This window comes from Ursus arctos, unplaced genomic scaffold (genome assembly GCF_023065955.2).
Source record: "Ursus arctos isolate Adak ecotype North America unplaced genomic scaffold, UrsArc2.0 scaffold_14, whole genome shotgun sequence".
Classification (NCBI taxonomy): domain Eukaryota; kingdom Metazoa; phylum Chordata; class Mammalia; order Carnivora; family Ursidae; genus Ursus; species Ursus arctos.
This window is the reverse complement of record NW_026622808.1, coordinates 39,457,487-39,471,371: the sequence shown is the minus strand read 5'-3', so window position 1 is coordinate 39,471,371 and position 13,885 is coordinate 39,457,487. Positions and strand designations below refer to the sequence as shown.

Sequence of the window (13,885 nt, the reverse complement as noted above, 5' to 3'; positions counted from 1 at the left end):
TTTCATTCACCCCTTCATTTGGAATGCTTCGAAATGGTTTCTTGGTTTCACTTTCTACTAAAATTTTTTGCTAATTATTTAATCCCATGTCATTCAACTTTAAACGGAACAACTGTAATACTTGGGAGATAAAAGCATTGTCACTTCCTGGGCTTGGATGGAATCTGATAATTTTAAGTTCCCTCCACTTCATAATGCCTGTGATAAACCAAAATAAAAAGCTAAATGTCATGCTAGACTTGGTACTATACAACTTTCCAAACCAACATAATCTGATTAGATAAATATTTTATAGCATATACTATTTGTTACATGACTTTGCTTATTATAATCATTTTATTTTTGCTTTGTTGCTTTTTTTCGTATTCAGATCTATAAACGATCCATGGAAAATCTTTTGCCCACACCCACGAAATCTCATTACACTTTCAACTTGCGGGATTTTTCACGTGTCATCCAGGGCTGCTTACTCATTGGAAAGGATGCTGTGGAGAGCAGGCACACCATGATCCGCCTCTTCGTACATGAGGTTCTCCGCGTGTTTTACGACCGCCTCATTAACGATAATGATCGATACTGGCTGTTCAACTTAATCAAAGCTGTTATAAAGGACCATTTTAAAGAATCATTTGATGGCATCTTTTCACATTTGAGGAAGGAAAACACACCGGTGAGGATATTTAGTGATTCTAAACAAAACAGTACAATAGCCTGGATTGTTACGGTCAACTTTTCTTTAAAAGATACTGTTGCTTTTAACAATCATATTTTTTTAACTTTCCTCATTGGTAGGTATTTATTTTAAGAAGATTTGTCTTCAGAGGAATTATATAGGTAATGCAGAAGTTATTTAAAGAATAAAACCGTGGGGCTTGTAGGAAGCTCAGTCATTGAGCAACTGACTCTTGATTTTGGTTCAGGTCATGATCTCCGATCATGAGATCGAGCTCCACGTCAGGCTCCGGGCTCAGTGCAGGGATCGCTTGTCTCTTTCCCTCCCCCCATCCCGCCCCCGGCTTGCTCTCTCGTGCGCTCTCTCTCTCTCTGTCAAATAAATAAAATCTTTAAAACAAGAGAGAATAAAACCTTATATGACAGGGATTAAATGATAAAATGAATGAAAAGTGCTTAACACGGTGACCATCCCTTAGTAACTACTCACTCAGAATGACTTTTCCAGGCTCTGGGGGTAAAAATTTATATGACAAAAAAATTTCTGTTCTTTTTATTTTTGGAGGATGTAATATAATCTCCGGCATTAATTTTACAAGTATATTATTTACTATCTTCATGTTTAAAAGAATTATTTAATTGATCATCATCCCATAACATGGACAAAGCAAAATTTTATATAACATTTCCTTAAATTTATTTTATAAACTGTAAATTTTGTAACTTGTTGATTTCCATTCTATAGATAACTGAGGAGAACTTGAGAAATCTCATGTTTGGCGATTATATGAATCCTGACCTTGAAGGAGATGACAGAGTTTATGTTGAAATTCCAAATATTCATCATTTTAGTGACATTGTGGACCAATGCTTAGATGAGTATAATCAAACTCACAAAACAAGAATGAATCTTGTCATTTTTAGGTACCTATATTTGGTATTGATGGTACAAATTGCTATTTGTAAAATTTTTCTGTGAAATATTTAAAATGTACCAAAAGGTATAAAGAAAAATATGGTGAATAACCCTGTGCTGATCACCCAACTTAAGACATAAAATATTAGCAATTTATTTGAAGTCCCTTGTGTAGCCAACCCTCTCTGACTGCATCCCCATCATACCCTCAGGAGTAAAAAGAAACTCATGTGCTTCTTTGGACTTTACTACACATGTGTGTTCCAAAACATATATGCAGAGTCTTATTTTGCATGTATTCTTCAAGTTTATTCCCTATTTTTTGTGAGAGTCACAAAAAATGAGCTTTTGCTACCAATACAATGTAGTCATTTTCTGAAACAGACTTTTAGGTGACTTCTAGTTTTTGCAATTATAAAAAAAAGATTTGAATATTCATGTCTCTTTGGGTACACGTGTTAGAATTTCTCTAGGCTATATTCCTAGAAGTAGCATTATTGTGTCATGGTATGTAAGCACCTCCTACTTTACTAAGTTTGGCTGAAGTGTCTTCAAAAATGATTACTTAAGCGTTCCCATTGTCCCTCACCCTTGTCAACACTTAGGATTGCCAGGCTTGGTAAGTTTTGCCAGTCTAAAGAAGAGTGGAATGGTATCTCACTTTGGCTCCAATTTTAATTTCCCTAATTACTAGTGAGACTGGGTGTCTTGACTGAATTTGTTAATTTTGTAGAGAACTGATTTTCTGTTTCTCACATAGAACTCCTAGTATTAAAAGATTGAAGGTATGTTTTTAATAAAAGAAGTAAAATACTTCCAGTATAAGTAGTTAAAATTTCATTTTATTTCTATAATTTGTATATTACACTTCCTGAATTTGTACTGTAGTTTTCCTTTGCATCAAATGATCCAATTGTAATTTCTTTTAAAAAACCACACTTTTTGGTGATTACCTCTTTAAAATTGGGAAAACATATGGGAAAGCAAAGTCCATCTTTCCAAGAATATAAAATAATAGTTACATATAAATATTTACATTCATATATTCAAGTATTATGATATTGGTATTTCATAGGTATGTATTGGAACATTTATCACGAATATGTCGAATTCTAAAGCAGTCCGGTGGAAATGCTTTGCTTGTTGGACTTGGAGGCAGTGGTCGTCAGTCTTTAACTCGTCTGGCTACATCCATGGCAAAAATGCAGATTTTCCAACCAGAAATTTCTAAAAGCTATGGTATGAATGAGTGGAGAGAGGATCTGAAGGTAAAATTATGAAGAAACCTAGTGTCTAAAATAATACCAGTGCTGTGAAGAGAGAGCCCACCTGTACAGCTGTGTGCTGAATACATTGGTGATGCTGACTGGTATCCACAGAGCAGATACTGTGCGTGCTGAGCACCAAGTGCTTTACATACATGATCTCTTTCTGTAGATAAACTGTTCAGTGTGACAGGGTTGGTTGTCTCTATCTTACTGATGAGGAAACTGAAGTCAAGGAAAGGAAGGTACAGCAGGGCAGGATTTATAATTTGTCTTGTCCACTGGTGCTGCTAATTCTATCTTTATTTCAGTTCAGAGAGGTCTTATTTCAGACAAATGGATGTTTTCCAGCAGACTGTTTCATATGAGCCTTGGTGATGACGATGATGTTCGTGTTGGCCAATTTTAATAGCTTCTTGGAGCCATGTTGCTTTCCCAGTAACCAATGGAATAGTGGAGTGCATGCCAGGAGCTTCATCCTCACATGCCTAGGGTTCTGCAGGACCCAGAAGGAAGATGATCCAAAATGAAAAAGAGAGATTACTGGATTTTTTCACTTGTACTCACCTCACATACTAAATTTCTACATCCTAAAAGTTAGCATGGAGTACAGGCTGCTCGCAGGTGGAAATGGTAGGATGCAAGCTGGTACCAAAGAGGTTTACATAGACATAGAAGGAAAATTTACAATGTTTCTTTTTCTGCTCTCATTTTAGAGGACAATTTTTGGTTCATTAACTGCCACATGAACTAATAGATTTATTTTTTTTATAATAATTTTTTATTATGTTATGTTAGTCACCATACAGTATATCCTTATTTTTTTTTTAAAGATTTTATTTATTTATTCGACAGAGATAGAGACAGCCAGCGAGAGAGGGAACACAAGCAGGGGGAGTGGGAGAGGGAGAAGCAGGCTCACAGCGGAGGAGCCTGATGTGGGGCTCGATCCCAGAATGCCGGGATCACGCCCTAAGCCGAAGGCAGACGCTTAACCACCATGCCACCCAGGTAACCCAGTATATCCTTATTTTTGATGTAGTGTTCCATGACTCATTATTTGCGTATAACACCCAGTGCTCCATGCAATACATGTCCTCCTTAATACCCATCACCGGCCTATCCCAGTCCCCCACCCCCCTCCCCTCTGAAGCCCTCAGTTTGTTTCCCAGAGTCCATAGTCTCTCATGGTTCATTCCCCCTTCTATTTACTCCCTCCCTTCATTCTTCCCTTCTTTCTCCTACTGATCTTCCTGCTGTTTCTTATGTTCCACAAATGAGTGAAACCATATAATTGTCTTTCTCTGCTTGACTTATTTCACGTAGCATAATCTCCTCCAGTCCCATCCATGTTGCTGCAAATGTTGGGTAATCGCTCTTTCTGATGGCTGAGTAATATTCCATTGTATATATGAACCAAATCTTCTTTATCCATTAGTCTGTTGAAGGGCATCTCAGCTCCTTCCACAGTTTGGCTATTGTGGACAATGCTGCTGTGAACATTGGGGTGCATATGACCCTTCTCTTCACTACGTCTGTATCTTTGGGGTAAATACCCAGTAGTGCAATTGCTGGGTCATGGGGTAGCTCTATTTTTAATTTTTTTAAGGAACATCCACACCGTTTTCCAAAGTGGCTATACCAACTTGCATTCCCACCAACAGTGTAAGAGCGTTCCCCTTTCTCCACATCACTCCAACATTTGTTGTTTCTTGCCTTGTCATTTTTTTTTAAAGATTTTATTTATTTATTTGACATAGAGAGACAGCCAGTGAGAGAGGGAACACAAGCAGGGGGAGTGGGAGAGGGAGAAGCAGGCTCCCAGCAGAGGAGCCTGATGCGGGGCTCAATCCCAGAACGCCAGGATCACGCTCTGAGCCAAAGGCAGATGCTTAACGACTGAGCCACCCAGGTGCCCCTGCCTTGTCAATTTTTGCCATTCTAACTGGCGTAAGGTGCTATCTCAATGTGGTTTTGATTTGAATTTTCCTGATGGCTAATGATGTTGAACATTTTTTCATGTGTTTGTTAGCCATTTGTGTGTCTTCCTTGGAAAATTGTTCATATCTTCTGCCCATTTTTTGATTTATTTGTTTCTTGGGTATTGAGTTTGAGAAGTTCTTTATAGGTCTTGGATACCAGCCTTTTATCTGTAGTGTCATTTGCAAATATCTTCTTCCATTCCATGGGTTACCTCTTTGTTTTTTTGATTGTTTCCTTGGCTGTGCAGAAGCTTTTTATCTTGATGAAGTTCCAAAAGTTCATTTTTGCTTTTGTTTCCCTTGCCTTTGGAAGCGTGTCATGAAAGAAGTTGCTGTGGCTGATGTCAAAGAGGTTACAACCTATGTTCTCCTTTACAATTTTGATGGATTCCTGTCTCGCATCAAGGTCTTTCATCCATTTGGAGTTTATCTTTGTGTATGGTGTGAGAGAGTGGTCAAGTTTCATGCTTCTGTATATAGCTGTCCAATTTTCCCAGCACCATTTATTGAAGAGGATGTCTTTTTTCCATTGGATGTTTTTTCCTGCTTTGTCAAAGATTAGTTGACCATAGAGTTGAGGGTCCATTTCTGGAATCTGTATTCTGTTCCATTGATCGATGTGTCTGTTTTTTGTGCCAGTACTATGCTGTCTTGGTGATCACAGCTTTGTAGTATAGCTTGAAATCAGGCAACAGGATGCCCCCAGCTTTGTTTTCTTTTTCAACATTTCCTTGGTGATTCAGGTTTTTTTCTGATTCCACACAAATTTTAGGATTGTTTGTTCCAGCACTTTGAAAATGTCATTGATATTTTGATCAGGATGACGTTGAAAGTGTAGATTGCTCTGGGTAACATAGACATTTTAACTATGTTTATTCTTCCAATCCATGAGCATGGAATGTTTTTCCATCTTTTTGTTTCTTCTTCAATGTCTTTCATCAGTGTTCTGTAGTTTCTAGAGTATAGATCCTTTACCTCTCTGGTTAAGTTTATTCTGAGATATCTTATGGTTTTTGGTGCTATTGTAAATGGAATCAATTCCCTAATTTCTCTTTCTTTAGTCTCATTGTTAGTGTATAGAAATGCAACTGATTCTGTGCATTGATTTTGTATCCTGCCGTGTTACTGAATTGTTGAATGAGTTCTAGTAATTTGGGGGTGGAGTCCTTTGGGTTTTCCATATAAAGTATCATGTCATTTGTGAAGAAAGAGAGTTTGACTTCTTTGTAAATTTGAATACCTTTTATTCTCTTTTGTTGTCTGATTGCTGTTGCTGTGACTTCTAGTACTATGTTGAACAATAATGGCGAGAGTGGGCATCCTTGTCGTGTTCCTGATCTTAAGTGAAAGGCTCTCAACTTTTCCCCATGGAGAATGATATTCACTGTAGGCTTTTCATAGATGGTTTTTATGAAATTAAGGAATATACCCTCTATCCCTACACTCTGAAGGGTTTTAATCAGGGAAGGATGCTGTATTTTGTCAAATGCTTTTTCTGCATCAATTGAGAGGACCATATGATTCTTGTCTCTTCTCTTATTAATGTTTTCTATCACAATGATTGATTTGCGAATGTTGAACCACCTTGCATCCCAGGGATGAATCCCACTTGGTCTTGATGGATAATCTTTTTAATGTACTGTTGGATCCTATTAGATAGGATCTTGTTGAGAATTTTGGCATCCATATTCATCAGGGATATCAGTCTATAAGTCTCCTTTTTGATGGGGTCTTTGCCTGGTTTTGGGATCAAGGTAAGGCTGGCCTCATAGAATGAGTTTGGAAGTTTTCCTTCTGTTTCTATTTTTTGGAACAGCTTCAAGAGAATAGGTACTATTTTTTCTTTGAATGTTTGGTAGAATTCCCCAGGGAATCCATCAGGCCCTGGACTCTTGTTTTTGGGGAGGTTTTTGATCACTGTTTCATTCTTGTCACTGGTTATTGGTCTATTTAGATTGTCAATTTCTTCCTGTTTCAGTCTTGGTAGTTTATAGGTTTCCAGGAAGCCATCCATTTCTTCCAGGTTGCTTAATTTATTGGCATATAGTTGTTGACAATAGTTTCTAATGATTGTTTCTATTTCCTTGGTGTTAGTTGTGGTCTCTCCCCTTTCATTCTTAATCTTATTAATTTGGGTCCTTTATTCTTTCGAATAAGTCTGGCCAGTGGCTTATTGATCTTATTAATTTTTTCAAAGAGCCAGCTTCTAGTTTTGTTGATCTGCTCTACTGTATTTCTGGTTTCTAATTCATTGATTTCTACTCTAATCTTAGTTGTCTTTTCATGTGTGGTTTAGGCCTGTTCTTTTGTTCCATCTCCAGCTGTTTAAGGTGTGAGTATAAGGACTGCATTTTAGATTTTTCTGTTCTTTTGAGTGAGGCTTGGATGGCTATGTATTTCCCCCTTAGGACTGCCTTTGCAGTGTTCCGTAGGTTTTGGACTGATGTGTTTTCGTTCTCATTGGTTTCCATAAATTGTTTAAGTCTTTCTTTAATTTCCATGTTTACCGAAACATTCTTAAGCAGAATGGTCCTTAGTTTCCAAGTGTTTGAATTTCTTCCAAATTTTTCCTTGTGATTGAGTTCCAGTTTCAAAGCATTGTGGTCTGAGAATATGCAGGGAATAATCTCAGTCTTTCAGTATTGGTTGAGACCTGTTTTGTGACCCAGTTTATGGTCTATTCTGGAGAAGGTTCCATGTGCGTTCAAAAAGAATGGATATTCTGTTGTTTTAGGGCAGAATGTTCTGTATATATCTATGAGGTCCATCTGGTCCAGTGTGTCATTCAAAGCTCTTGTTTCTTTGTTGATTTTCTGCTTAGATGATCTGTCTGTTGCTGAGAGTAGAGTGTTGAGGTCCCCTACCATTAACATATTATTATCTATATGTCTCTTTATTTTGGTTAACAGTTGGCTTATGTAGTTGGCTGCTCCCCTGTTGGGGGCATAGATATTTATAATTGTTAAGTCCTCTTGTTGGATACACCCTTTAAAAATAATGTAGTGTCATTCTGTATCTTTAACTACAGTCTTTAGTTAAGATCTAATTTGTCTGATATGAGAATTGCTACCCCAGCTTTCTTTTGAGGTCTGTTGGCACGAAAAATGGTTCTCCATCCCTTCACTTTCAGTCTGGATGTATCTTTAGGTTCAAAGTGAGTCTCTTGTAGACAACACATGGATGGGTCATGTCTTTTTATCCAGTCTGCAACCCTGTGTTGTTTTACGGGAACATTAAGACCATTCACATTGAGAGTGATTATTGAGAGATATGATTTTAATGTGGTTGTGTTACCTGTGAAGTCCTTGTTTCTATAGATTATCTCTGTAAATTTCTGTTCTGTATCCCTCTTGGGGTCTTTCTACTTTTATAGAACCCTCCCCCTTAATATTTCTCATAGGTCTGGCTTGGCGGTCACATATTCTTTCCGTTTCTGCAGGTTTTGGAAGCTCCTTGTCTCTCCATCCATTCTGAATGACAGCCTTGCTGGATACAGGATCCTTGGCTGCATGTTCTCCTCACTTAGTGCTCTGAATGTCTTGCCAGCCCTTTCTGGCTTGCCAGGTCTCTGTAGATAGGTCTGATGTTATTCTGATGTTCCTGCCTTGTACATAAGGAATCTCTTCCCCCTCGCCGCTTTCAAAATTGTTTCCTTGGATCTAAGAGTTGCAAATTGTACTATTATATGTCGTAGTGTTGGTCTGTTCTCATTGATTTTGGGAGGGGACCTCTCTTCCTCTTGGACATGAATGCTTGTTTCCTTCCCCAGATTAGGGAAGTTCTCAGCTACAATTTGCTCAAATATCTCTTCTAGACCTCTCTCTTTCTCCACCCCCTCAGGGATCCCAATAATTCTGACATTGAAACGTTTCATTCAATCAGTAATTTCCTGTAGATTTTTTTCTTGAAATTGGAGTCTTTTCTCCCATGTTACCTCTTTTTCCTTCTTTTCTATCATCTCATCCTCTAACTCACTAATTCGTTCTTCTGCCTCATTTACCCTGGCAGTCAGAGCATCCAGTTTAGACTGCATTTCATTCATAGGATTTTTAATTTCCGCCAGATTCGTTCTCATTTCAGCCCTTAGAGATTCTATATTTTCATTAATATTTTTCTCAAGCCTACACATCATCTTGACCATTGTTACTCTGAAATCCATTTCTGACATCTTGGTTATATCCATATCCATTAGTTCTGTGGCAGAGGCCACAGTCTCTGTTTCTTTCCTTTGTTGAGGGTTGCTCCTCTTTGTCATACTGATGAGGTGTGGTTCTGTCATTCTGATGAGGGATGTACAGAGTCCAAATTAGTGACCAGGACCCAAGCAAGATGCACCTATTTTATAGGGACCTTAGAGATGTGGGCTTGTTGTTCTTTCAGCCTGCCTTCTGGGGGAGGGGCCTGCCGTGCTGATACTCAGGCAACCCTGTTTGGGCAGAGTTGCCCTGCCCCCCTGTGGGGGTGGGCTGAGCAAGAACCGGTTTTTCCAGGCTTTTGTTCTCTGGCGGGTTTCCCTGGCAACTTTGTGTGTCTCTTCTGAGAGTCAGAGCAGCAGTGACTGTATCCAAACCTCTGTCTCAGAACAGAGATCACAGTCTGCTCTCCACTGAGCTCTCTTGGCCACTCTAACTCCATCTCTGTCGGTGCTGCTAAAAACCCTGCAGTGTCCCAGGATGTGCGCCCCACAGCTGCTCTCCCAGTCCTCGTTCCCAGGGCCAACACGCTTCTGTCCTTTGTGCTTCTAAAATGGGCAGCAGCCCCAGTTTAAGCGAGCACTCCCGAGCTCCAGGTTTCAGTCTGGTTTCCCGGTGGCTACTGGTCTGCAAGTGCGGCCCTCCCCCTTCCGTGTATCTTCCGATATCTGTGCGCAGACTCTCGGCTCCCCACTTCATACCTCGAGAACAAGCGCCAGAGATGTTCTGTTTGTAGAGATCCAGATGTATCTTCTTACATCTCAGGCTGATTTCGTGGGTGTTCAGGATGGTCTGGTAGATATCCAGCTCGATTCAGGGGACCGGTTGAAATAGGGTCTCCTACTCCTCTGCCATATTTCCCCGCTCCCTGAATTTCTATTTCTATCCTCATTTTTATCCTCAGATTTAAGAAGTTTTGGGACATTATTTCTTTAAATAAGTTCTCTGCCTCCCCCCACCCCTTTTTGCCTTTCGACACTCCCATAATATGTATATTAGCCCACTTAATGATATCCCATAAGTCTTTTGTTATTTTTAAACAGTTCATATTTCCGTTGATATTCCCATTTTGTCCATGCATTATTTTCCGGATTTCCTTTAGTTGTCTGTCTGCATTCTGTATTAGCTTATTGAGCACCTTTAAAAGATCTTTTGAATTTCTTGTTATGCAGTTCTTAGATCTTGTTTGTTGTTGTTTTGTTTTGTTTTAGGGTTTATTTTGGTTTTTTGATTGGGCTGTGTTTCCGTGTTTCCTTGTATGTCTTGTGATCTTTTGAGTTTTGAGCACTTGATAAATCACCTCTCCCTGTCTCTATGGACTGGCTCATGCAGGGAGGAATCTTCACCAGTCGCCACGCTAGAAGTTCTGAGACTTCGGAGAACTTTTGGGGGGTTGCATCTTCCTCTGGGTTGTGCATGAGCTTTTACATATTCTGATATATACAGGTGATTTTGGCTACCTTAATTTCCTGTTTCTTCTCATGATCTGTTGGTTTTGGCCTTTGTTATAGTCCTCTGCTCCTAACCTCTTGCTCCCCCGGCATCTTCCTGTGGAACTTCAGGGTTTCTGATGCTGCACTGAGCCAGGGCACTTGCCTTGGTTTTCAGTGGCCTCCAACCTCATATCAGAACTAAGCCCTGTTCCCGTCAGTACCCTGAGTCAGGTGAGACAGGTTTGAGTCCCTCAGGCAGCCCCTAGACAAGCCAGAATGTTGAAAGCAGTTCACTCTGTTCCTTCTGTGTGAGGGGAAAAGCCGGAATTGATAGTGCTTTCCTGATTGTGTTGCGCTATGCTAGGAGGAAAGGGGCTAGGGTGAGAAAAATGCAGTGAATTTCCTTACCCCCTTTGCATTGTTCCTTCTCTTTTTTATGCATTTATGGAGGTGCTGTACCCCTTAACTAGTTTCTAGAGTTCTGTAAAGGTATTTTGGTCTGTACATTGCTAATTTGTTGTCTTTGTGGGACAATGAGGACCTGGAGCTTCCCAGTCTGTCATCTGACTGATGGTCACTCCCTAGTTTCTTTATTTTGTAAAACTTGGATAATAACACCTATTTCATAGGTTGTTAGGATTAAGTTATACAATGTATGTAAGATTCTTGGCATATAACTAGTATTTTGGAAATATTTCCTTTTTTCCTGTTTGGAAATAGTTTCACACATTGTGTGTTTGAATATGACTTTTAAGTGTAACAGTGCTTATGCCAATAAGTTAAAGTTTTTATTGTATCTTTCTATTTATTTATATATAATAATTATTAAAAAGATACTATAAAAATAAAGCTGACATGATTAGATATAATACTTCTTTGAAAACTAGTTTTAGTAATAGAAAAGTATTTCTAGGAACACAACAACCTGTATTTTGGAAGATGGCTTTAATGGGAAAAAGCAGTTTTATATAACATTAAAATTCAACATTTATTTAAATGATATGATTTACTTAAAAGATATAATTTAGAAGTAGAGACAATTTATTTTAAAAATCATTTGCAGAGTAGTAATGTGTTTTCACTTGAAATATATCTAGTGGAATGCTGACAAATGTTTAACCAAATCCCCAGGGGGTTCAGGAGACCCTCTGCTGAGTAGCATTTGCCAATTTCTGTGGTGTAAAAACTCCCACTACGGATTATTCAAACTCCTGCCATGGATGATGTCACTGAAAACAGAGTTAGGAAGAGTTATGTGTTTGAGCACCATTACATGGTATTTTACTGTATACAATAGATTTAAATAATTTCCATAAGATAGATAATAGTAAGTGTAATAGGAAGTGATGAGATTTGTTCCCCTTGTTGTTAATATAATTTATTTAATTATAAGTTCATAAAATTTAATTTTTAATGCTGTTTAAAAATCTGCTTACAAGTTCTGAAATTTTAACAATTAGTTCTAACATCCTAAACAAGCCTGCTCCACCATGCCACTGAGTCCATATCTTTATATTGATTGGGAATCTTTGGTTGCAGTTGACAACACAAAATACAGCTCAAACTAATTTAAGCAAAATATGAAGTTCTTGGCTTACATGGTCCAGAGGTAGATAGGGCTTTGACGTGGCTGAATTTAGGAGCTCAGATTAAGCCCTCAGTAATTACTCTTGCTGTCTCCTGGCTCTGCTCTTCTCCATTTGGTTCCTTCTCCAGCAGACTCCTTCCATGAGGCAACACAGGTGGCCTTTATAGATTCTAGATTACTAGCCTTTATATGCTTTATCTCAGAGTGACAGAGATTCTCTCTGTTTTCAAGTCCATCTCAGTCCCTGAAGTAAGACTGTGATTGGGCCCTCTTAAAACCATGCCCTCCTGAATCAAAGACTATGTGTAAGGGCTTGGGGAACTCTGACCAGTTGGGGTCTCCCACTCAGGGGATGGGAAAAATAGAGGCTCTGGATGATAGCACCCCCAAAAGTGGAGAGAGGTACCACTCTAAAATTGAGCTGTCATTACCAAAAGAAGGGAAAAGGAAGGGAAAGCAAAAACAGCCCATGTTCAGCACATTCTGCTTACCAATGCATTTTTGTTTTAAGGTTCTATTAAGGAATGTGGGCATGAGGGGCCAGAAGACAGTCTTTCTAATAACGGACACTCAGATTAAAGAGGAAGCTTTTCTAGAAGATATTGACAGTGTGCTCAATACTGGAGAAGTACCTAACATTTTTGCTGCTGATGAAAAACAGGAAGTGATGGAGGTAAATCCTTTTTAGGTAGTGCTGTTCCCAGCACAGAAATGTTCTTATCTTGCAACTTTTTCTCTGCTTTTCAGGACAATTATAGCTTGTGTACAGGATTTTAGTAATTAAAAACTTAAAAGTATATTATTTTACTACATCTTTTTTTTTTTTTTGGTACATTTCAAATCACTTCTACCATAGATATGAGACAGAATTTTTATCATTCCTTTTTCTCACAATGATGGCACTATCATCTGTTTGATCTTATGCAGCATGTTGTATGAGTGATTAGATGTTTTAAATCATGTCTTAGGGTCACAGTTTTATGAAAAAACATAGCTTTGAAACATTGCTTGGTTAGCTGTTAGGGTTTACCACTGGTTAGCAAATTTTTAAAAGGCTTAGTAAAACTACTTCTCTTAACAATTCTGGTATATCTGAGAATCATGCTTTGTGACTTAATTGACAAAAAAAAAACAACAACAACAACAACAATTGCGAAGTGCCAGCTACTTCAGATGTCTTGTCCTATCCCCATTTCTAATATCTTCCTATGCAAGATCTCTGCTAGTATTTGCTTCTTTCTCGCTGCCATAACTACTATTACCCACAGAATATATCACTCGTAGCTGGTTGCTTCATTCCAGTTTCCAGTGATAGCATCTGTAGTAAAATAGATTCACCCTAGTAGTTCAAACACCTGCTTTTCTCTGGTATGGAATGGAACTAATATATATACGTCATAGTTCCTCTTACATTGGGTTGTTATGAGGTCTGAAGATCAAATGGAATGAAGTGTCATGTACTTATAATGCCCTCAGTAAATGGTGCATTACCAGTTTGTGGCCTGGGGTGGAGAAGGAAAAAAGAAAAGATCCCAAGTTCTCTCTTTTATCTGGGTGATATCTTTTATCTGGGTGTAGGCAAAGCTGCTGAAAATGGTGATTCTCCTAATTCATGGGATAAATTCATCCCCTATACACCCATCCAAGAAATAGTCATCCTTGGGGAGTGGGATTTCTTCAGCTTTGTCAAGCTTTCCTGCTCACTTTAGCTATTTATCTTTTCATCTTGTCACTTTGCTACAAAACTTTTCCATTGCTTCAGTATTTTTTTATGGTATGATCCAACAGTGGGCGTAAGAACTCCTTTCCTTCACATTCCACCCAAGTCCAGGAGCA

At 38.6% G+C, this 13,885-nt stretch overlaps 1 protein-coding gene across 1 annotated transcript in view; it reads left to right on the top strand.

Moving 5' to 3' along the window:
- DNAH12 (dynein axonemal heavy chain 12) overlaps positions 1-13,885 on the top strand; it is a 199,297-nt gene that overhangs the window by 109,343 nt on the left and 76,069 nt on the right. The window contains exons 41-44 of the mRNA XM_026501080.4: positions 371-670; positions 1,418-1,596; positions 2,664-2,856; positions 12,561-12,722. Coding sequence (XP_026356865.3) covers positions 371-670; positions 1,418-1,596; positions 2,664-2,856; positions 12,561-12,722 — 834 coding nt within the window. The remainder of the gene's footprint in view (positions 1-370; positions 671-1,417; positions 1,597-2,663; positions 2,857-12,560; positions 12,723-13,885) is intronic.